Genomic DNA, 23,647 nt, shown 5'->3' with positions numbered 1-23,647 from the left:
AAGAGTGAATGTGCCTCATCACTATTTTAAAGTTCACTGAAAAAAATGTATGTTAAAGTTCCACATGAAACCTCTCCAAAACTACAATATTTTGATTTTGTGATGATTTCTTAAAACGCTACGGACGTCTCTAAATGAGAGTACTTGTGAAAACGCCATAACAAAAGAGAAAATCGAAAAATTGTAATAAAGAAACAACAAATGAGTGATAGAGATTTCAATTTATTTTCAATAAATATTTTGTTCCCAGTAGTATGAGACGTGATTAACACACACACACACACACACACACACACACACACATACACACACACTTTTGGGCTTTTTCTTTTTTCCCCCTTTTTTGGAAAAATAAACTATAAAAATTTGTAACTTTTTGCAAATTTCAAAATTATGTTTTGAAAAGATGAATAGTCACAGGATGTTAACTGTCTTGAGAACAGATAAAGAGGAAGTTTTTAAACATTTTGTGGCTGTGAGTTCAGCAACCATATATGCAATTATATAAAATGTAATAGCCAGTCAACCGGTTGCACACAACTAAAAAACCCCACATTAACCAGATTTCAATAGTTCTAAGACTGTTTTCATCAGAATGGTAAAAGTTACGCGAAATCACATAACTTTAAAATTTCAGCATAAATGACATCTTTGTGTGCCATGAGTCAAAAATAAAAATGATGATAAAAATGACAGTTATCACAGAACGATAAAACCATGGTTGCAAGTGGTGACACAAGTTAACTGTTATAGTCTGATGCCTCTTACACTGTGTATGTGCCAGTCTCAGCCAGCTACAGCAGTTAACTTGTGCCCCCACTTGCAACCATGGTTTTATCATTCTGTAGCAACTGTGTCTTTTTTATTATGATTTTTATTCTTGACTCATGGAATATGAGCTTGTCATTTGACGAGCATTGTTGCTGAAATTTTGAAATTGTTATGTGATTTCATGTAACTTTTACCATTCTGATAAGGGCAGTCTTAGAACTATCACAACCTGGTTAATGTGATTAAAAAAAAATGTGCAACTGCTTTGCTGGTTATTACATTTTATATAATAAAGTGGAAGGACTGTTAAGTGTCAGCAATGACATTCTTAAACTGTGAAAAAATTTGTATGTAAAGAGAAAGAATCTAAAACTTTTTGGTTATTCAGAAATTATTTATCTCCAAAACCCTCATCCTAAATGTTTCATGATACATTAGTTGTTTATTGTACAAAATGATTGTGTGGCATTGTTGGCCAGGAGGCTCCTTGCAGAAGTTCCTGATGTGGGGTTGCAAATCTTATTTCAGGGGATGCCACACTGGGCAACTTGTGTGTTGTTGTTGTTGTTGTTGTCGTCGATGATGATGATGAAAGGATTATGAGGGCAACACAACACCCAGTCCATGGACGGAGAAAAATCTCCACCCCAGTCGGGAATTGAACCTGGGCCTTCTGTGTTGTAGGCAAACACATTACCACCCAGCTAACCAGACGGATGTTGTTCTTAGGAAATGTACAGTCACAGTGGGCAATACTTGTCTGCACAAAATGTGAGGAATTTTTTAGGTTGATCTAACTCTACTGTCAAGGCCAAAAAATCATAGACACTTGAATAGTGAAATTGATTGCTGATTTTAATTAAATGTCATGCAAAACTGGTATTTCTGAATCAAAATAACTACTCTACATGATTATAAGTGAGTGGAAAACAATTCATAATTTTACAACAAAAATGAGATTTATAAAATAATTATACCCATTTTTCTTTTTATGATATTATTCATAAATTATTATTGTCTTCTGTCATGATTTTACTTTTTCATGACTTTCCACGAATTAAAACTGTCTACAATATAACAATCAACACTGCATGGTTAAAAAGAGGTTTTTTCCCCATCTGTTTCTCATTTAACTTGTATAGCCGAGCTTGCTTTTGAACATAAACAAGGATGATCCAACAAGAACAGTACTTGGGAAATGGGAACTGCACACGGATCTTTTGATGATGACCATTTGAAAGCATTAGCAGGACCATGAAGTGCCAAAAGAGAGACAGTTATATCTTGCACCCACCACTGATTGTTATGCATAGAAGAAATGAAGGGGCTCACGGCAAAGTCTTCTAATGTATACTGCAGCCTCTGCATTTCACACACAGTAAAAAGTTGCCTTTCATGGAGAACCATTCTTGCAAATGTATGTGCCACTCCGGGATGCAACCCAGTAGAGACTCGATTCAATTCCTAGCACAGGCTTCATAGCAAACCACTCTTTTTTTTTTTAAACAGAATTCCCTTAACACGCTTTTATTTAGAATTAAGAGTTTCATGTTTGTTATTAATGTTGGCGTACAAATCCAGTAGCATCTCTTACAGCACTAACAGCTTAATGCTGGATATTAAATCTTGTTGCAAGATATTTACAGAGACCTCCAATCCCGTCACATGCACTTTTTCCTTGACCTGTTGCTGAAAATATCCTGTACTACAATGTTGACCAAGCTCATACAGTTGAAAGCGGTGTTTAAAATGAGGAGCTGCGCCATCAGTCACACACACATTTAGGAAATGCATGGTCTCTAGATGCTATGTCATCAATTATCATGCTGACAGCATAGCATGCAAGTCCACTGTCATGAATAAGATAATCACTGACAACAACAAAACAGTGTGAGGTTCTAAGAAAGTGAGCAACGCAAGTGAATATTGATACCTGTGATGCATGCCAGTGGTAACTTTGAATTTTGTTCAGTGAAGCAACTGACCATTCTCAGCAAAGTTAAAATGAGGAACTAATGTGTCAGTATTCTGGGATGTGCCTGATTTTACTTATGCTATGGCCTGTCTTTCAATCCTCCAGAAATGATATGAGCTACTCCTTTCACGATCCAATGCTTAACCTCTGTAACAAACTTCTCTCGCTCTACTGTCTTGTTCATCAACTCTCCTTCCTCCCAAAATGCATAGGTTATGTCACTGTCGGTATCCTGAAGGAGTAATGCTTCAACAGCACCAAGGCACATTGCACACTCCTGCAACCAACATTTATCTTGCAGCTCAATATATACAAGAAAGCATCAGCTCTGTTTCTTTCTTTCCTGTGACACTGCTTATGGTGAAACAAACATGTTCATTTTACCCATTTTGGTCACGAGGAGTTCTCCTTTTTCATTGGGTGATATGCTTCTCTTATTGATCTTTTCTTGTATCATTTTACCTTTTCCACCATTTTCACTAACAGGATAACATTAGCCTTGTTAGGACTTTGCTCGCTGCAAGCTTTGTCATCACTTAGGTAATATTACAGAGCAATAATAAGTGTATCACCTTGAAACAGATGCCTACAGTAAGCAACTGGGCATGCCCAAATACCTTTCTCATTCTTTATTTTACAAGATTTTGAAATCAAATAATGTGAGGAATTGGGTACATATTTCTGTATCTGCTGCTTAAAGTAGCTACCTTGATTCAGTGTCAGTAACTGTACCTTCTCAGTATAGCTTGATGCTGAGATAGCAGTATTTAGGTCTTGAAGCCGCACATCAAATTTCGTGCACTTATCACTATCTTCAGGTTCTGCACCAAGTGCTTCTATATTATACACTTCACAACCCTTTGAAGGAGGAGGTTAGTGTTTAACGTCCCGTCGACAACAAGGTCATTAGAGACGGAGCGCAAGCTCGAGTGAGGGAAGGATGGGGAAGGAAATTGGCCGTGCCCTTTCAAAGGAACCATCCCGGCTTTTGCCTGAAGCGATTTAGGGAAATCACGGAAAACCTAAATCAGGATGGCCGGAGACGGGATTGAACCGTTGTCCTCCCGAATGCGAGTCCAGTGTGCTAACCACTGCGCCACCTCGCTTGGTCAAAGCTTTGAAGATGTTGCTTGTGTAAATTTCAATTTCTTCCACTTTTCTTTTTACACACTGTATTCTTGTGTTTCTTACCTTTTCTGGGCATTTAAGGGGGAAGTAGGGGCTATAGCAGAAAGACTAACATTCGATGCATCAGGAATATAAACAACTGCACTGTCTTCATCAGTTTCACATTCAGCTGATGGGGATCATTCAGGTAGAGTGTCACAAAATTTCCTTCTGTAGTAAGAGTAACAATTCCTGCACAAACGATGTGATGCTAATATCGTTAATTGAGGACCAAGATATTTCTGCAATACTCCGACAGATTTCTAACAACTGTGAAGTGTTTTTCATTTTTCTTAAACACCAGTTTCTTGTGATCTCTTCATAGTTCACACACTTCACTCTCAGTATTGTATTTCCTCACTGACACTGTATCTAACAAAAAGTTCAAACCAAACACACAACTCAATGCAGAATGTTTTATGTGCAAGTTCTCACTCGTTTATTATAAACAGGAGAGTGCTGGAAACAGTGTTGCCAACAAGTATATTTTACAATAGAAATTCAGTGATGTGAAATATGCAGAATTTGAAAATTTGTTAACACTTTACACGGAAAAATAGTGTACATTATGTTTGCACTGACTACTAACATATTAACCAAACAATATTTTGTGTAATTCTCTAAAGTTTTGGATGGGGGTTTTCGAGTAAATAATTTTTAAAATCTCATAAAAATGCAATTTACATTTTTAGTAATAAATATTTACATAATACAGGTAGCTGGAGCTGATAAGATAATGTTTATAATTACATCAGTAGTATCTGGTAACATGACAGAAAAGATGCAGTTCTGTGACATTCCAAATTACGAAAAAAATTTAAAAAGCGACAAAATTAACTTAAATTTTGTATTCTCATTTTAAATAAGTAAGTTAAAGGACAGGTGTACACACACACACACACACACACACACACACACACACACAACACATCCATCAGCACATACACAGACATACATAGCCTGTGTACGTGCAGATGGATATATGTGTGTGTGTGTGTGTGTGTGTGTGTGTGTGTGTGTGTGTGTGTGTGTGTGTGTGTGTGTGTGTGTGTGTGCGCGCGCGCGCGCGCGAGTGTACACCTGTCCTTTTTTCCCCCTAAGATAAGTCTTTCGGCTCCCAGGATTGGAATGACTCCTTACCCGAAGAAGCAACCGTTGGTTGCGAAAACTAGAATTCTGTGTGTATGTTTGTGTGTGTATCGACCTGCCAGCGCTTTTGTTTGGTAAGTCACTTCATCTTTGTTTTTAGATATATTTGTCCCACGTGGAATGTTTCCCTATATATAATGTTGTTGTCTTCAGTCCTGAGACTGGTTTGACGCAGCTCTCGATGCTACTCTGTCCTGTGCAAGCTGCTTCATCTCCCAGTACCTACTGCAACCTACATCCTTCTGAATCTGCTTAGTGTATTCATCTCTTGATCTCCCTCTACGATTTTTACCCTCCAATGCTAAATTTGTGATCCCTTGATGCCTCAGGACATGTCCTACCAACCGATCCCTTCTTCTAGTCAAGTTGTGCCACAAACTTCACTTCTCCCCAATCCTATTCAATACCTCCTCATTAGTTACGTGATCTATCCACCTTATCTTCAGCATTCTTCTGTAGCACCACATTTCGAAAGCTTCTATTCTCTTCTTGTCCAAACTAGTTATCGCACATGTTTCACTTCCATACATAGCGACACTCCATACAAATACTTTCAGAAACGACTTCCTGATACATAAATCTATATTGGATGTTAACAAATTTCTCTTCTTCAGAAACGCTTTCCTTGCCATTGCCAGTCTACATTTTATATCCTCTCTACTTCGAGCATCACCAGTTATTTTACTTCCTAAATAGCAAAACTCCTTTACTACTTTAAGTGTCTCATTCCCTAATCTAATTCACTCAGCATCACACGATTTAATTTGACTACATTCCATTATCCTCGTTTAGCTTTTGTTGATGTTCATCTCATATCCTCCTTTCAAGACACTGTCCATTCCGTTCAACTGCTCTTCCAGGTCCTTTGCTGCCTCTGACAGAATTACAATGTCATAGGAGAACCTCAAAGTTTTTACTTCTTCTCCATGAATTTTAATACCTACTACAAATTTTTCCTTTTGTTTCCTTTACTGCTTGCGCAATATACAGATTGAATAACATCGGGGAGAGGCTACAACCCTGCCTCACTCTTTTCCCAACCACTGCTTCCCTTTCATGCCCCTTGACTCTTATGACTGCCATCTGGTTTCTGTACAAATTGTAAATAGCCATTCGTTCCCTGTATTTTAAACCTGCCACCTTCAGAATTTGAAAGAGAGTATTCCAGTCAACATTGTCAAAAGCTTTCTCCAAGTCTACAAATGCTAGAAACGTAGGATTGCCTTTTCTTCTAAGATAAGTCGTAAAGTCAGTATTGCCTCACGTGATCCAACATTTCTATGGAATCCAAACTGATCCTCCCCGAGGTCCCCATCTACCAGTTTTTCCATTCGTCTGTAAAGAATTTGCGTTAGTATTTTGCAGCTGTGACTTATTAAACTGATAGTTCGGTAATTTTCACATCTGTCAGCACCTGCATTCTTTGGGATTGGAATTATTATTTTCTTCTTGAAGTCTGAGGGTATTTCGCCTCTCTCATACATCTTGCTCACCAGCTGGTAGAGTTTTGTTATGACTGGCTCTCCCAAGGCCGTCAGTAGTTCTAATGGAATGTTGTCTACTCCTGGGGCCTTGTTTCGACTCAGGTATTTCAGTGCTCTGTCAAACTCTTCACACAGTATCTTATCTCCCATTTCGTCTTCATCTACATCCTCTTCCATTTCCATAATATAATCCTCAAGTACATCGCCCTTGTAAAGACCCTCTATATACTCCTTCCACTATTCTGCTTTATCTTCTTTGCTTAGAACTGGGTTTCCATCTGAGCTCTTGATATTCATGCAAGTGGTTCTCTTCTCTCCAAAGGTCTCTTTAATTTTCCTGTAGGCAGTATCTATCTTACCCCTAGTGAGATAAGCTTCTACATCCTTACACTTGTCCTCTAGCCATCCCTGCTTAGCCATTTTGCGCTTCCTGTCGATCTCATTTTTGAGACATTCGTATTCCTTTCTGCCTGCTTCATTTACTGCATTTTTATATTTTCTCCTTTCATCAATTAAATTCAATATTTCTTCTGTTACCCAAGGATTTCTAGCAGCCCTCATGTTTTTACCTACTTTATCCTCTGCTGCCTTCACTACTTAATCCCTCAGAGCTACCCATTCTTCTTCTACTGTGTTTATTTCCCCCATTCCTGTCAATTGTTCCGTTATGCTCTTCTTGAAACTCTGTACAACCTCTGGTTCTTTTAGCTTATCCAGATCCCATGTTCATAAATTCCCACCTTTTTGCAGTTTCTTCAGTTTTAATCTACAGGTCATAACCAATAGATTGTGGTCAGAGTCCACATCTGCCCCTGGAAATGTCCTACAATTTAAATCCTGATTCCTAAATCTCTGTCTTGCCATTATATAATCTATCTGATACCTTTTAGTATCTCCAGGATTCTTCTATGTATACAACCTTCTTTTATGATTCTTGAACCAAGTGTTAGCTATGATTAAGTTATGCTCTATGCAAAATTCTACGAGACGGCTTCCTCTTTCATTTCTTAGCCCCAATCCATATTCACCCACTACATTTCCTTCTCTCCCTTTTCCTACGCTTGAATTCCAGTCACCCATGACTATTAAATTTTCGTCTCCCTTCATTACCTGAATAATTTCTTTTATTTGATCATACATTTCTTCGTCATCTGCAGAGCTAGTTGGCATATAAACTTGTACTACTGTAGTAGGTGTGGGCTTCGTATCTATCTTGGCCACAATGATGCGTTCACTATGCTGTTTGTAGTAGCTTACCAGCACTCCTATTTTTTATTCATTATTAAACCTACTCCTGCATTACCCCTATTTGATTTTGTATTTATAACCCTGTATTCACCTGACCAAAAGTCTGGTTCCTCCTGCCACCAAACTTCACTGATTCCCACTACATCTAACTTTAACCTATCCATTCCCCTTTTTAAATTTTCTAACCTACCTGCCCAATTAAGGGATCTGACAGTCCATGCTCCGATCCGTAGAACGCCAGTTTTCTTTCTCCTAATAACGTCGTTCTCCTGAGTAGTCCCCGCCTGGAGATCCAAATGGGGGACTATTTTACCTCCGGAATAATTTACCCAAGAGGACGCTAACATCATTTAATCATACAGTAAAGCTGCATGTCCTCGGGAAAAATTACGGCTGTAGTTCCCCCTTGCTTTCAGCCGTTTGCAGTACCAGCACAGCAAAGCCGTTTTGGTTAATGCTGCAAGGCCAGAACAGTCAATCAACCAGACTGTTGCCCCTGCAACTACTGAAAAGGCTGATGCCTCTCTTCAGGAACCACATATCTTTGTGTGTGTGTGTGTGTGTGTGTGTGTGTGTGTGTGTGTGTGTGTGTGTGTGTGCGCGCGCGCGAGTATTTACCTATCCTTATTCCCCCCTAAGGTAAGTCTTTCCGCTCCCGGGATTGGAATGACTCGTTACCCTCTCCCTTAAAACCCACATCCTTTCATCTTTCCTTTTCCTTCCCTCTTTCCTGACGAAGCAGCTGCCGGTTGCGAAAGCTCGAAATTCTGTGTGTGTGTTTTATTCATTGTGCCTATCTACCGGCGCTTTCCCGCTTGGTAAGTCTTGGAATCTTTGTTTTTAATATATTTTTCCCATGTGGAAGTTTCTTTCTATATAGGGTGTTATAAAAATGTATGGCCAAACTTTCAGGAAACATTCCTCACACACAAATAAAGAAACGATGTTATGTGGACATGTGTCTGGAAACGTTAATTTCCATTTTAGAGCTCATTTTAGTTTCGTCCACCTACGCTCAATGGAGCACGTTATCATGATTTCATACGGGATACTCTACCTGTGCTGCTAGAACATGTGGGTTTACAAATTTGACACAGCATTTGGTTAATGCATGATGGAGTTCCTGCACATTTCAGTCGAAGTGTTCGTATGCTTCTCAACAACAGATACAGTGACCGATGGATTGGTAGAGGCGGACCAATTCCATGGCCTCCACGCTCTCCTGACCTCAACCTCTTGACTTTCATTTATGGGGGCATTAGAAATCTCTTGTCTACGCAACCCCGGTACCAAATGTAGAGACTCTTCGTGCTCGTATTGTGGACGGCTGTGATACAATACACCATTCTCCAGGGCTGCATCACCGCATCAGGGATTCCATGCGATGGAGGGTGGATGCATGTATCCTTGGTAACGGAGGACATTTTGAACATTTCCTGTAACAAAGTGTTTAAAGTCATGCTGGTACGTTCTGTTGCTGTATGTTTCCATTCCATGATTAATGTGATTTGAAGAGAAGTAATAAAATGAGTTCTAACATGGAAAGTAAGCGTGTCCGGACACATGTCCACATAACATATTTCCTCTCTTTGTGTGTGAGGAATGTTTCCTGAAAGTTTGAGTTTCCCCGTACCTTTTTGTAACACCCTGTGTGTGTGTGTGTGTGTGTGTGTGTGTGTGTGTGTGTGTGCGCGCGCGCGTGCGAGTGTACACCTGTCCTTTTCTTCCCCTAAGGGAAGTCTTTCCGCTCCCGGGATTGGAATGACTCCTTACCCTCTCCCTTAAAACCCACATCCTTTCGTCTTTCCCTCTCCTTCCTGAAGAAGCAACCATCGGTTGCGAAAGCTAGTAATTCTGTGTGTGTTTTGTTCATGTGCCTGTCTGCCGGCGCTTTCCCGCTTGGCAAGTCTTGGAATCTTAATTCATGGACAGGACTTGCCGTGACCTGTATGATTTGAAATGAAATCACCACAGTGGGGGGAGGGAGGGGGGGGGGGAAACACCCTTACTTTGTGTTGAGTTACTATGGTTTGGACAAATACAACAATGGTGCACATGAAGTAGGATTTACAGAATATCAGCAGGTGGATCTCGCAAGGAAACCACAATATGAGGCAAGAAGAAGAAAAATGGAGGTGGGGCATAATATTCAGTAAAACTACATGCCTATGAGGCACTTGCTGCAGACAGAAGCATTCACTGTATATTTTAATTGCTATACAAGACTCTCAATAATCTGGAGAAGCATGCATCAAGTGAGTGGGCTGAGGATGCAGAAGACCCACTATGATTTAACAATGAAATTAGAAAAATGCAGAAGAAGCAAAAGTTGTGGCACTCTCGGTTCAGAAATGGGTGTGAAATGACAACAGGCAAAAGTTAATAGAAATTCGTGCGTCTGTAAAAAGATCAATGCACATAACTTACAATTACCATTGTCATTACTTAGCAACAGATTTTACCAAGAAAATTCTGGTCCTAGGTGAAATTGCAAATGGGTCTAAGGCTCCCATCCAGTCACTCGTAACCAGTCTTGTGTGACAGTAGAAGACGGAATAGGGAAAGCCAAAGCTAAAAATTTTGCACATAAGAAATTGCTCATGCAAGAGAATCACACAAACATACTGTCGTTTCACCATCCCACCGACTCCTGTATGGAGGACATAGTAAGAAGTATCTGTGGTTGGAGAAACAACTGAAATAGTTGAAAGCAAATAAGTTGGCAGGTCCTGAAGGAATCACAATTCAGTTTTATTAAGTGTAATCTCCAGCACTGTCCCCTAACTTGGCTTGCATTTATAGCAAATATTTCACCCAACGCAATGTCCCAAGCAGTCAGAAAAAAAAAGAGTAAGTGACTCTGGTATATAAGAAGCGTACAAGAATGGACTTATAAAATTACATATTCACATTTCAAATACAACAAATTTCCTTGACAGTGAAAAGCTTCTGTCCGCAAATCAGTGCAGTTTTAGAAAGTGCGACTTGTTCGAAACTCAGCTTGCCCTCCGCTCACGATATCCTGAGAACAATGGATAATGGGCAACAGGCAGTGCCAAACCGCCAAATGTTAGTGAAGATATAAGCATATGGAACAGTTTCCCAGATATGTGAGTGGCTTGAATATGTTGACCTCGATGGCAAGTGTTCATCAGAGATAAGGGTATTGTCATGCCCCTGGGAAGCGAGATAGGACTGCTGTTATTTCTATATATGTAAATGATCTGACAGACAGGCTAAGCAGCAGTCTGCAGCTGTTTGCTGGTGATGCTTTGGTGGATGGGAAAGTATCACCATTGTGTAACTGTAGCAGGATACAAGAGGCCGCATACAAAATTTCTAGTTGGTGTGATGAATGGCAACTAGCTCTAAATATAGGAAAATTTCACTTAATGTGGGAAAGTAGGAAAAATGAACTCTTAAAATTTGGTTACAGCATTAGCAATGTGTGCTTGACACAGTCAAGCCAGTTAAATATCTAGGCATAAAGTTGTGAAGCAATATGAAATGCACTGAGGCCATAAGGATTGTAGTAGTGAAGATGAATGATTGACTTAGTTTATTGTGAAAATTTTAGGGAAGTGTGGCTCACTTGGAAAGGAGACTGCATACAGGACACCAACGTGGCCCATTGTCAAGTACTGTTTGAGTGTTTGGGAGCCATGCTAAGTCCGCTTAAAGGAAGACAATGAAGCAATGCAGAGGAAATCTGCTACATTTGCTACCGATAAGTTTGACTAACATACAAGCATTAAGGAGAGGCTTCAGGACCTCCAATGGAAATCGCAGGAGGGAAGGAGAAGTTCTTTTTGAGGAACACTTCTGAGAAAATTTAGAGAACCAGCATTTGCGGCTGACTGCAGAATGATTCTACTAGTGCCATTATACATTTCACATAAGGGCCACAAGGTAAAATTAGACAGATTAGAGCTTGTACACAGGTATATAGCCAACTGTTTTTCCCTTGCTCTATTTGCAAGTGAAACAGGGAAGGAAATAGCTAGTGTGGTACAGTGTACCCTCTGCCACATACCATATGGTGGCCTGTGGAGTATGTGTGGATTTGGGAAGGTAACATCCACAGTCTTGGACACAAATCAGGTCTGAATTTGTCTTAGCGAATCTAATTCTTATTAATATATTTATAATAAAAATGTCTAAAAAAGAAAAACATAACACTGTTACGGATGAGGAACAAATTGACAGGATACCTGCAGAAAATTTACAAAAAACTAATCTACTCTTGTAGGACTGCTGGTACTGCTCATCACAGACCATAAATCACTTGAAGTAAAACTGGTACAGTATGATACGGAACTATTATGGGTTACTATATGTTTGGTTAAACATACAAGGGAAGTGTGCCATTCAATTAGAGATGTCTATTCAAAACACAGGTGCATTTTGTAATATTCAAGCACTCTGCACCAAGTGGGCCTGTATGAATATGAACTAACAACACTTGGTTCCTTACACACCATTAACAATTTGCTTCCAGTGTTTGGTCAAAACTGGATATGAAACATAGGCCTATTATGTGTAAGATCTCACAAGCATCTCTGGCTACAATGTTCCCCCCTCCCCCAACACCCCCGCAAAAAAAAGAGTAACATGTCAAACACAAAGTTATTTGATGCAAGCTATATTAAGTGTAGGCTATAAAGACTGAGGGATTAAAAATAAGTTGGCCTTTTATTCTATTTATTAGATGATTATATACAGTTTAAGACCAAAGACTCTTTGTAGGTTCATTGTTACCTGACTAAAGTTCCGTTCAAAAGCGAGTAGGCTATCAAGCATTTTTCTGTCGCTAATATTCAGCTGTAGGATTTTGCACTGTCCTTGATTATTTGTAAATATTGCAATACACGCGCAGTATAGCTAATGCGAATGCTGTTACATTAGAATCAAGAGGCGAGGGGCTGAATAAACGCGCACAAAAAGTTTCCCGCCATGCAAAAGTGAAACACTGCTCTTTTTAAATATTTACTAATACACAGTCATTTCCCTAGTAAAATATGCACATTATGCCATACTGCTGTGGGTTACGTACCTTTTTTGGCCATTAAGTTACTATCTTCAGTTCACGATTACAACAATAACAGTAGTGCGCATTACAAATTACAACCCGCAGAATAATTATATCGCTCTAGGGCAACAAAACACTTAATATCGGGATATTACGTTAAAGGCAGTTTTCCAAGCATTTATCTGCGGCAATATTTAGCTGCTACACCAACAGATAGCACCTTTACATATGAATCGATGGTATCAAGATGCACCCACTTTCCCTTGCACACCAATACCGTCAAAGTGACAACGCACTGCTTTACTAGTCTCGTTATCCTCACTCCTGTCGAAAATGCAATACATTCATGTTTGCTCTGATTTCATTAAAAACCACACAGTCCATAGTTTTGCTGCCGATGACCTTCAATGAGTTCCCCACATTTATTAGCACTAAGAAAATTAAATCTGCTGTTCTACAAATCAGCCTGGTTATAGTCGTAGCTTGAACTAAAATGTCATGGAGATTTGACGTTTGAAGCCATTCGTCTACAGTCTCAGCATTGGTAGGGTCATACCACTTCAATCAGTTTTGGATTTAATCAATACCACACTATCGGCTACGTACGAAAACAATGTCAATACTACGCATGCAAAATACTCAAAGGCAAGATAGTGCACCAGTAGTCTAACAGAAAACAATCCACAGAATGCAACATCTGACAGTAACAAAATACGCGGGCTTGTTTGTGTACACTCTATTACCTTCATAACGCTCCCGTTTTTCCGATTTATGTTTCTTGTGTTTCTTCGAACCCATAATAAATAACGCCACCGTCGACAGCCAACAAAATAATTATGGCAGAAGTATGTAGTTTTACAAAATTAGCGAACCATTATCACAAAAACCTGACCAACGCTCGCAAATTCACAAACACATGCATACAAAGATAATAAATTGACTAAATGTTTGAGCGTCGTTGGTAACACATCATTAGCAGCGCTTAACGTGTGTTTCAACAACATATATCGTAAATTAGATATCACACTTACCTTTAAATGCAGTTGCAAAAGACATAGCTCGGTCTAGTGAACAGAAATATGTCAAGAAGCACCCCTGCAGTGTTATTGCTTCAATAGACTTTCTTTTTCACTTGAAACAATCCGCTTTTTGCCATCATGTTGTTGGTGACACTGTGAGAATAACTGAGATATCTTTCAGAATAGCTGCAATTACCGGTCAAAGTGCAACATCTTCATCGGTGATTATCCGAGGCAGCTAGGTTGTGATGTATGTTGTGTTTACATGTTGAAGGTGTAGATTTGCGTGGTCCAAATAAAAAAGTTAATGTTGTTTCTATACGTGTTGTCAAGTGTATTGACATTTACTTTTGACCGCGTGTTAAGCGTACCTCGAAGGTGTTTTGTTTGACAATGTGCACTGTGGGTGATGAAGATGTGGGAGAGAATTCTTACATGCAGCCGCAGAGCAGATCACCGTACGTACTATAGTGTTTATGATGAATTGCTATCCAGTTAGTGACATCAAGAAAAATGTCTCAAGCTTGTTATATTAAGAATGAGAGCTGAAGACTTGTTAGATGAATTATTTATTTTAATCATTCATTCGTCCACAAATCATTTGCTACGATAATATCGGACATCTCAGAAACGACGGAAATAATATATACATCTAAAATATTATCAAAAATATGATTAGATGAGAATAGCGCAGGAAATGACCTAATCAAAGTAGCCATCCCATCATTCATTTTAGCGACAAAGGGGAAACCAAGGAAAATCCAAGCCGTGTGAGGAGTCGGTGCGTGATTGTTAGGGCAGTCACAAAATATATCGTCTGCACTGTACGCACGATATGCACAATAAGTAAATAAATGAAAAAGAAATTCTGAAAGTAAAAACACTACTGAAAAGTGAAAACATATGCATAAATTACATAACATTGCAGAAAAGTACAAAAGCTACATTAAGTCAGTTATTGATGTAGGTGAAACATGAAACTTTGATTTAAAATACCAATCAAAAAATAAAACATACTAGCGTATTATGTAACATTGCTGAAAAGCATAAAGCATGAACACCCAGAAAACCTGCCGATACTTTAACCATCACAATTATGCTAGCACCAGATCCCTTCTCAGCAGAGGTGTATCACATTGCATTAGAAACAGAAAACCAACAGCAGAAACGTTCTTTGCAAAGACAAACACAGCAGCAGTGGTGCATCAGTTAACAGAATCAAAAGATCCCAACAATGAATGAGGGTCTAGTAATCTTATTAGCTAACTTATTCAACAGCAAATGATTTTAACCCTGATCTAAAAACCGTTTCCATGTCCTCATCGATGTTGGCAGTGCGTTATAAAGAATGGCACCTAGGTGGTTCGCATGTTCACATACACTAAACTGGTGATCCCTTGATGTCTCAGAATATGGTCTATCAGCCATTCCCTTCTTTTGGTCAAGTAGTGCCACAAGTCTCTTGTCTTTCCTATTTTACTCAGTACTTCCTCATTAGTTACATGATTGACCCATCTAATCTTCAGTGTTATTGTGTAGCACCACATTTCAAAACCTGCTATTCTCTTTTTATCCAAACTGTTTTTTGTCCATGTTTCACTTCTGTGCATGGCTAAATTCCAGACACATACCTTCAGAAAAGACTTCCTAACATCTAAATCTATATTTGATGTTAACGGATTTCTCCTGTTCAGAAATGCTTTTCTTGCTATTGCCAAACTACATTTTATATCGTGTCTACTGCGGCCATCAGTAGTTATTTTGCTGCCCAAATAGAAAAACTCATCTGCTGCTTCAAGTATCCCTTTTCCTTACCTAATTCCCTCAGACTCATTTGATTTAATTTGACTACTTTCCATTATCTTTGTTTTGCTTTTGTTGATGTTCATCTTGTATCCTCTTCTCAAAGGGCCACTTTCCAACTGCTCTTCCAAGTTCGTAACTGTTTCTCACAATTATAATGTCATCGGCAAACCTCAAAATTTTTATTTCATTTCCCTCAATTTTAATTCCTGCTCCAAAATTTTCTTTGGTTTCCCTTACTGCTTGTTCAATGTGCAGATTTCATAACATCAGAGAGAGGCTACAACCCTGTCTCACTCACTTCTCGACCAATGCTTCCTTTTCATATGCCGGACCCTTGTTACTGCCATCTGGTTTCTGTACAAGTTGTAAATAGCCTTTCACTCCCTGTATTTTAGCCTGCTATGTTTAGAATCTCAAAGTATTCCACTCAACATTATCAAAAGCTTTCTCTAAGTCTAGAAATGCTGTAAATGTAGGTTTGCCTTTCCTTAACATATCCTCTAAGATTAGCTGTAGGGTCAGTATTGCCTGGGCATTTTTACGTGTCTCTGGAATATCAAACTGATCTTTTCTGAGGTCGACTTCTACAAGTTCTTTCCATTCTTCTGTAAATAATTTGTGTTAACAACTTGCAACAATGACTTACTGAACTGATACTTTGGTAATTTTCACATGTGACAGCAACTGCTTTCTTTGGAATAGGAATTATCACATTCTTTTAATGTCTGAGAGTGTTTCGCCTGCCTCGTTCATCTTTCACACCGCAAGGAAGAGTTGTGTCATGGCTGGCTCTCCCTCCCTATCAGTAGTTCTGATAGAGTGTCATCTGCTCCTGGGGCCTTGTTTTGACATAGATCTTTCAGACTTTTGCCAGATTCTTCTTGTGTATCTCCCATCTCATCTTCATCTACCTCTGCTTCCCCCTCTATAATATTGCTTCCAAGTTCATCTCCCTTGTATAGACAATCAAAATATTCCTTCCACCTTTCAGCTTTCCCTTCCTTACTTATGACTGGTTTACCATCTCAGCTCTTGTTATTCATACAGCTCCTTCTCTTTTTCCCAAAAACCTCTTTATTTTTCCTGTACACAGTACCTGTCTTTCCTTTAGCAAAATATGCTTCTAAATCCATACATTTGTACTTTAGCCATTCCTGCTTAGCTATTTTGCACTTCCTGTCAATCTCATATTTTAGACGTTCATGTTCCGTTTCACCTGCTTCATTTTTAAATTTTCTCCTTTCATCAATTAAATTCAATATCTCTTATGTTATCTAAGAATTCCTACTATGCCTTGTCTTTTTACCTATTTGTTCCTATGGTGCCTTCACTATTTCATCTCTTAAACCTACCCATTCTTCTACTGTATTTCTTTCCCCTGTTCTAGTCAACCATTGCCTGATGCTCCCCCTAAGGCTCTCAGCATCCACTGGTTCTTTCAACTTATCCAGGTCCCATCTCTTTAATTTCCTGCATTTTTCCAATTTCTTCAATTTTAATTGACAGTTCATAAACAATAAAATGTGGTCAGAGTCCACATCCACCTCTGGAAATGTCTTACAATTTAAAATCTGGTTCCTAAATCTCTGCCTAATCATTATATAATCAATCTGAAACCTTCCAGTGTCTCCAGATCTCTTACATATATACAGCCTGCGTTTATAATTCTTAAACGAAGTGTTAGCGATGACTAAATTATGCTCTGTGCAAAACTTTGCAGCTTCCTCTTTCATTCCTTACCCCCAGTCCATATTCACCTACTATTTCTCCTTCCTTTTCCTACCATCAAGTTCTAGTTCCACATCACAATTAAATTTTTGCCTCCTTTAACTATCTAAATAATTTCTTTTATCTCATCATACATTTATTCAATTTCTTCATCGTCCGCAGAGCTAGTTGGCATATAAACTTGTACTACTATGTTAGGCATGGGCTTCGCGTCTTTCATGGGCACGATAGGCTAATGTGTTCACTACGCTGTTCATAGCAGCTTACCCACAATCCTATTTTCTTATTCATTATTAAACCTACTCCTGCATTACTCATATTTGATTTTGTACTTATTACCCTCTATTCACTAGACCATAAGGCCTGTTCTTCCTGCTACTGAACTTAACTAATCCCACTATATCTAACTTCATCCTATCCATTTCTCATTTTAAATTTTCTAACCTACCTGTGCAGTTAAGGAATCTAACATTCCATGTTCCAATCTGTAGAATGCCAGTTTTGTTTCTCCTGATGATGACATCCTCCGGAATATTTTACCCAAGAGGATGCCATCATCATTTAACCAGACAGTACAGCTGCATGTCCTCGGGAAAAGTTATGGCTGTAGTTTCCCCTTGCTTTCAGTGCTTCGTAGTATCAGCACAGCAAGACCGTATTTGATGTTACATGGCCAGATCAGTCAATCATCCAGACTATTGCCTCTGCTACTACTGAAAAGGCAGCTGAGAAACCATGTTTGTCTGGCCTCTCAACAAATACCCCTCCATTGTGATTGTACTTACAGCATGACTATCTGTGTTGTTGAGGCACGCAGAGCACCCCACAGACAGCAAGGTCCGTGGTTCGTGAGGGGCGGGGGGAGTGGGGGCACACAGTAAGCAATCCAACTTTTCTAATAAATGATTGTAGTGAGCCCTAGCTGAACTGTGTATCAAGATTCAAATAGCCCTTTCCTGTAATGTAAAACTTTTATTTAATTGAATGTTAATTTTACTCTAGAAAACTATTTCATAAGCTGCAAGCAACTGCAGGAATAAACAAAATAATCCATTCTAGCTCCATTTGGGGAGCAAAGTTAAGGAATAATTCTCAGAGCAAAACACACAGGACTGACTTTCTGGGAGAGAGTAGTTACATGGTCTTTCCAGTCTTGGCCAACATACATTCCAAAACATTTTGTACATCGTACTCTTTCTAACTTATTTCTAACCAATACCAGATTGAGATCTTGGTTTTGTCTCATTTAGGGTCAGCTGGTGGCATCGAACTAGGAATGTAAGGACTGTATCAGTTGTAGCGGGATGAGATTCCTTAACGTCACTTACTATTACACTAGTGTCATCTCTAAGCAACAAGATCTCTACTGCAGTGTCTGATGCGTGCATATCTTTTGTGTAATAAAGAACAGACGGTGGCCTAACATACTATCCTGGACTTTCTTTGCATCAGATACTAATCTGATTTCATGATTAACATGAGCTGATGTAAGTTCCACAACTTCTAATCTTTTTTGCAAATTTGATTGAAGCCACATGTTTTCTATTCATTTTATTCCCATTGCTTTCAACATAGCTAAAAGGCTTTAATGACAAACTGTGTTAAAAACTTTAGAAAGATCTAAATTAACTTCTACAAGACTATTGTCATGACATATATCCTAATTACTAAATGTTTCATAGGTGTAATCATTTATCATTGTTTTTGTGATTCTCCCTATTAAAATCCATGAGTGAAATGGGTCGGTAATTTTCCACTTTATGCCTATTTCCACATTTGAATAGCTGTATCACTATCAATACATTTGATCTTACGGGGGACCTATCGTCAGTGAATGATAAATTAATCATGTGAGCCAATGGCTTTAGAATTTGTGAAGTAATGTGGATTATAAGTCACACTGGAACATCATCTACACCAGCTGACATTTTGCATTTGAGGCTTTTCTCACATTCACTAATTCATGCTTATTAGTTGGAACTAACTTCAAGCTGTATGCCAGTGTGGAAAACCTAAGTTTATTCATATTTGTGATTTAAGCTAAGTGTTGAGGGAAGCATCTATAAAGTACTCATTTATGTAATTAGGCAGGTCTTTTTGTCAATATTGTATCATCAGCATTTAGTAGAGTAATTTCCTGTGCTTCATGTATCTCTCCTGCCTTGGCAATTACTTGTTGACATATTTTCCTATAGGCCTAAGTCTATGCATATTTTATAAATTAGTGATCTGTCGATCTTTTCATTTGAGAACTGAACATTTTTAAAGTCTAACAAGAAATCTGGCAATCTTAAAACCTGATGTATTCGAGGAACTGTATTTAGTGATCCAGTGTGATTTAGCTATCAATTTTGCAGGAAAATATATTGCAGAATTGGACATAAGCATTGTTAGCACTTGACTGTGAAAGCATTTCTGACCAGGATTCATTACTCAGACCAACAAAACTACCACAATTTTCTGCAGAAAAATTTCTTTTGTAAGAAAAAAGTGCATTCCTCTCTTTTACAGATTGTTAGGATGAGGGCATTGTGATCAGATAGCCTTAGGTAAATCAGTATTAAATAATTAATGGAAAATCTTATGTAAATATGTGAAACAAATACTAAGAAAGAGATAGAGGGGCTGGCCAGTACTTACCTCAGCTCAGTACAGCCGATAGATACAACAAAAACAACCGAAAATTTAAGTTCCTAGCTTTTGGAATAAATTTTCCTTCATCAGGGAGGAGAGAGGGGAAAGAAAGGGAAGAAAGGAAAGTGGATTTAGTTACTCACAACCCAGGTTATGAAGCAACAGGGAAAGGAAAACAGGGAGGGTAGCAAGGATGGAGGCATGGTTGTCAGAGGGAAGCCAAAGATATTCTACTGTAGGTACTGTGCCAGCTTCAAACCAAAGAGGATACATACAGAAGTAAAGAGGTATATAGTATATCCACACCTCTGTACATATCAAACCCACAAACAAACAACAGTACTTTCACTTTGATAGCTGCCATCCATTCCACATCAAACGCTCCCTTCCCTACAGCCTAGGTATTCGTGGCAAATGTATCTGCTCCAGTGACGAATCCCTCAACAATTACGCCCGCAACTATCCTACAGACCTTGTCCACAAGCAGATCTCCCGAGCAATACATTCCTCCCTGTCCAACAACAATGTTCCTACCCTCAGACCACACAGAAGCATCCTCCTTGTCACCTAATATTATCCTGGCCTCGAATACATCAATAAATTACTCCGCCAGTGATATGACTTTCTCAAGTCAACCCCAGAAATGAGATCATCCCTTGACAAAATTCTCCCCACACCACCCAGAGTTGCCTTTCGTCACCCCCCTAATCTCCATAACATCCTTGTTAAACCCTACAATATTCCCAGACTACCTTCTCTACCCAGCGGTTCCTACCCCAGTAACCGACCCCGCTGCAAAACCTGCCCCATGCATCCCCCCACAACCACCTACTCCAGCCCCGCTACTGGTAAAACATACACAATTCAAGGCAGGGCCACGTGTGAAACCACACATGTCATTTATCAGCTGACATGCCTGCACTGCACAGCCTTTTACATTGGTATGACAACAACTAAACTGGCTGAGCGCATGAACGGACACAGACGAACTGTCCGCCTAGGAGATGTCCAATACCCAGTAGCGGAGCATGCCCTCCAGCATAATTCTAGGGACCTAGGAACCTGCTACACCGTATGTGCCATTTGGCTTCTCCCACCACCCAACACCAGTCCCTCTGAACTGCGGAGATGGGAACTTGCACGCCAGCACATCCTTTCATCCCGCCATCCCCCTGGACTGAACCTACGTTATACAACCTCACTCCCATTTACTCTTCAGTCTTCTCCTCTTTCCCTTTCCTCTTTAGCCATTCATGCGTCTTTTCATCCTACATCTTTATACTATATACCTCTTTACTTCTGTATGCATCCTGTTTGGTTTGAAGCTGGCACAGTAACTACAGTAGAATATCTTTGGCTTTCCTCTGACAACCATGCCTCCATCCTTGCTACCCTCCCTGTTTTCCTTTCCCTGTTGCTTCATAACCTGGGTTGTGAGTAACTAAATCCACTTTCATTTCTTCCCTTTCTTTCCCCTCTCTCCTCCCTGATGAAGGAACATCTATTCCGAAAGCTAGGAACTTAAATTTTTGGTTGTTTTTGGTGTATCTATCGGCTGTACTGAGCTGAGGTAAGTACTGGCCAGCCCCTCTATCTCTTTGTTAGTATTTGTAAATCAGTATTAATAATTTGTGTCTGTCTATGTGGTAGCAATGTTTGAAAGCATATTGCCTATAGTGCTTTCTGTTCTATTTGTTATTTTTGTGGGGCTATTTGTAAGAGGAAACATGTTAAAGCTGTGCAGCACATTAAGAAACAGCTTCATAGGTGCAGATCCACGCATAAAGTCTATATTGAAGCCCGCACAGGTAATTATAGTGGCTTTTTCAGTAAACATCATGTCCAGTGGAGACTAAAATTAGTGAATGTGTCTATGTCACCACTATGTGCTCTGTAAACTGCTGTAATTATCATGTTACCCAAGTCCCCATGCAGTTGAACAGCAGCTTCAAAATGTTTCTCGATACTCAAAGCTGCTGCCTCACTTCTCCTTTTATACTCAACATTCGAAACATAGGAAAATATGAACCCCACCACTTTGACATTCTCCCTACAAAACTGTCTAGCAAAATTGTAATGTTTAATATTAACAAAATGCAATTCTAGATCCCAACACCAGTGCTCCATGATACACATACAGTCAATAGTGTTATCCTTAACAGCAACTTCAGGTTCAAAAGATCCATTCTTCAGACTCTGGATATCATAGCTTAAAATATGAAAACATCTGGAATAGAGACTGGTGACAGATGTACTCACACTTTTCCGTGTCATAGCAGATGCTGTTTAGAGGTAAGATACCAAAAGTCCTTAAGTGGTATGGGTTTTCTGTCCCTTGCAGCTCTTCCTTTTGGCTACATTTTACTGCTTAGGCTGACTATACAGCTGCCAGCAAAGGGTCTCCCACTACTGCTGTTCTCTGAGCTGCAGCAAAGTCTTCCACTGCCATGAAGGTTCCTTCACCCCTGCTGGTGAGCTGTCCTCCACTGCTTGTGAGGTTTTCTTTTGCCGGTGAGATGCCCTCTGCTTTCAGTGTTATGTCCTCCAGTGCTGGTGAAAAGCAATTTGCTCAATATTCAAATCCGTTCTTTTAACTTTAGAAAACCGAGCAAAGGCAGCACATTGGACTTTTACTCTGAAGGTGTTAAGTACGAATTCCTGTACAACCACAGAGTAGTAATTCCATCTGGAAAAGACATGACCAGTTCTTTCCACTCATCCTTCTTCATTCTACTCTGTGACTGTTAGATGGCAGTAGGCTGTAAACTGTTATAGGTGTGACAAATTGTCTCTAGCCTGCCAATGGACAGAGAATTTAGTATGAAATATATAAAGATTATAATAGCAAACTGAATGATGGTGATTATGGTTTCTCATCAATGTAGGCCCGAAATATTGTGTATCAGACCCACAAAATGTCGTCTTCACTGTTTATTAGGGAACTCAAATTTTTCAGAGAAAGGTGTGTAAATGACTTGCTGTGTGAGAGTTTATAAATTATTATTAACTCGACAAGAAGAGAGAGAGAGAGAGAGAGAGAGAGAGTGAGAGAGTGAGAGTATTTGTGTGTGTCCTTCAACAACTGTATTAGTATAAAATATTGGTTGTTGGTTTGATGTGTTGGGAAGCCTGCAGTATCCCATGTCAAGGGTAGGCAGGTGCAAAAGGATTGTTGTTGTCTTCATTCCAAAGACTGGTTAGAAATTCCACCATCAAATTAACTATTCCAGCTATTCCTTTATGCACCAGGCAATGTCATGTCCTGTCAAGTTGTAGCATAAAGCACATTTCTTAATAATTAATGGAAAATGTCATATAAAGATGTGAAACAAATTGGCTCTGTCCTATGCCAACCTCTTCATGGGCCGCATGGAGGAGGCTTTCCTGAAGACCCAACAGCTGCTTCCCCTGGCCTGGTATAGGTTTATAGATGACATCTTTGTGGTCTGGACTCATGGTGAAGAAACACTCCTTAATTTCCTCCATAACCTCAACTCCTTTTCGAATCCGAATTTCACCTGGTCCTTCTCCAAAACCCAAGCCACCTTCCTGGATGTTGACCTTCATCTTGTTGAAGCTCACATCCACACCTCTGTCCATATCAAACCAACAAACAAACAACAGTACCTTCACTTTG

The 23,647-nt window shown here is 39.3% G+C and overlaps 2 protein-coding genes across 5 annotated transcripts in view; one reads left to right on the top strand and one right to left on the bottom strand.

Moving 5' to 3' along the window:
• Positions 1–13,993, bottom strand: part of LOC126271901 (bromodomain-containing protein 7) — a 133,861-nt gene extending 119,868 nt beyond the window's left edge. Inside the window, exon 1 of one of the 4 annotated variants that reach the window (XM_049974285.1) lies at positions 13,855–13,993. In XM_049974285.1, the coding sequence (XP_049830242.1) occupies positions 13,855–13,879 (25 nt within the window). In that variant the 5' untranslated portion in view covers positions 13,880–13,993. Of the gene's footprint in view, positions 1–12,847; positions 13,483–13,566; positions 13,746–13,854 lie in introns of those variants that run through there. The other 3 variants (XM_049974283.1, XM_049974286.1, XM_049974287.1) reach the window with 3 other exon arrangements.
• Positions 13,994–14,092: 99 nt separating this feature from the next.
• LOC126271902 (cytoplasmic tRNA 2-thiolation protein 2-A) overlaps positions 14,093–23,647 on the top strand; it is a 73,505-nt gene continuing 63,950 nt past the window's right edge. Inside the window, exon 1 of the mRNA XM_049974288.1 lies at positions 14,093–14,300. Coding sequence (XP_049830245.1) covers positions 14,236–14,300 — 65 coding nt within the window. The 5' untranslated portion in view covers positions 14,093–14,235. The remainder of the gene's footprint in view (positions 14,301–23,647) is intronic.

This window comes from Schistocerca gregaria, chromosome 5 (assembly GCF_023897955.1).
Source record: "Schistocerca gregaria isolate iqSchGreg1 chromosome 5, iqSchGreg1.2, whole genome shotgun sequence".
Lineage (NCBI taxonomy): Eukaryota > Metazoa > Arthropoda > Insecta > Orthoptera > Acrididae > Schistocerca > Schistocerca gregaria.
Note: the sequence above shows the minus strand (reverse complement) of the source record. Positions and strands in the feature narration are given on the sequence as shown.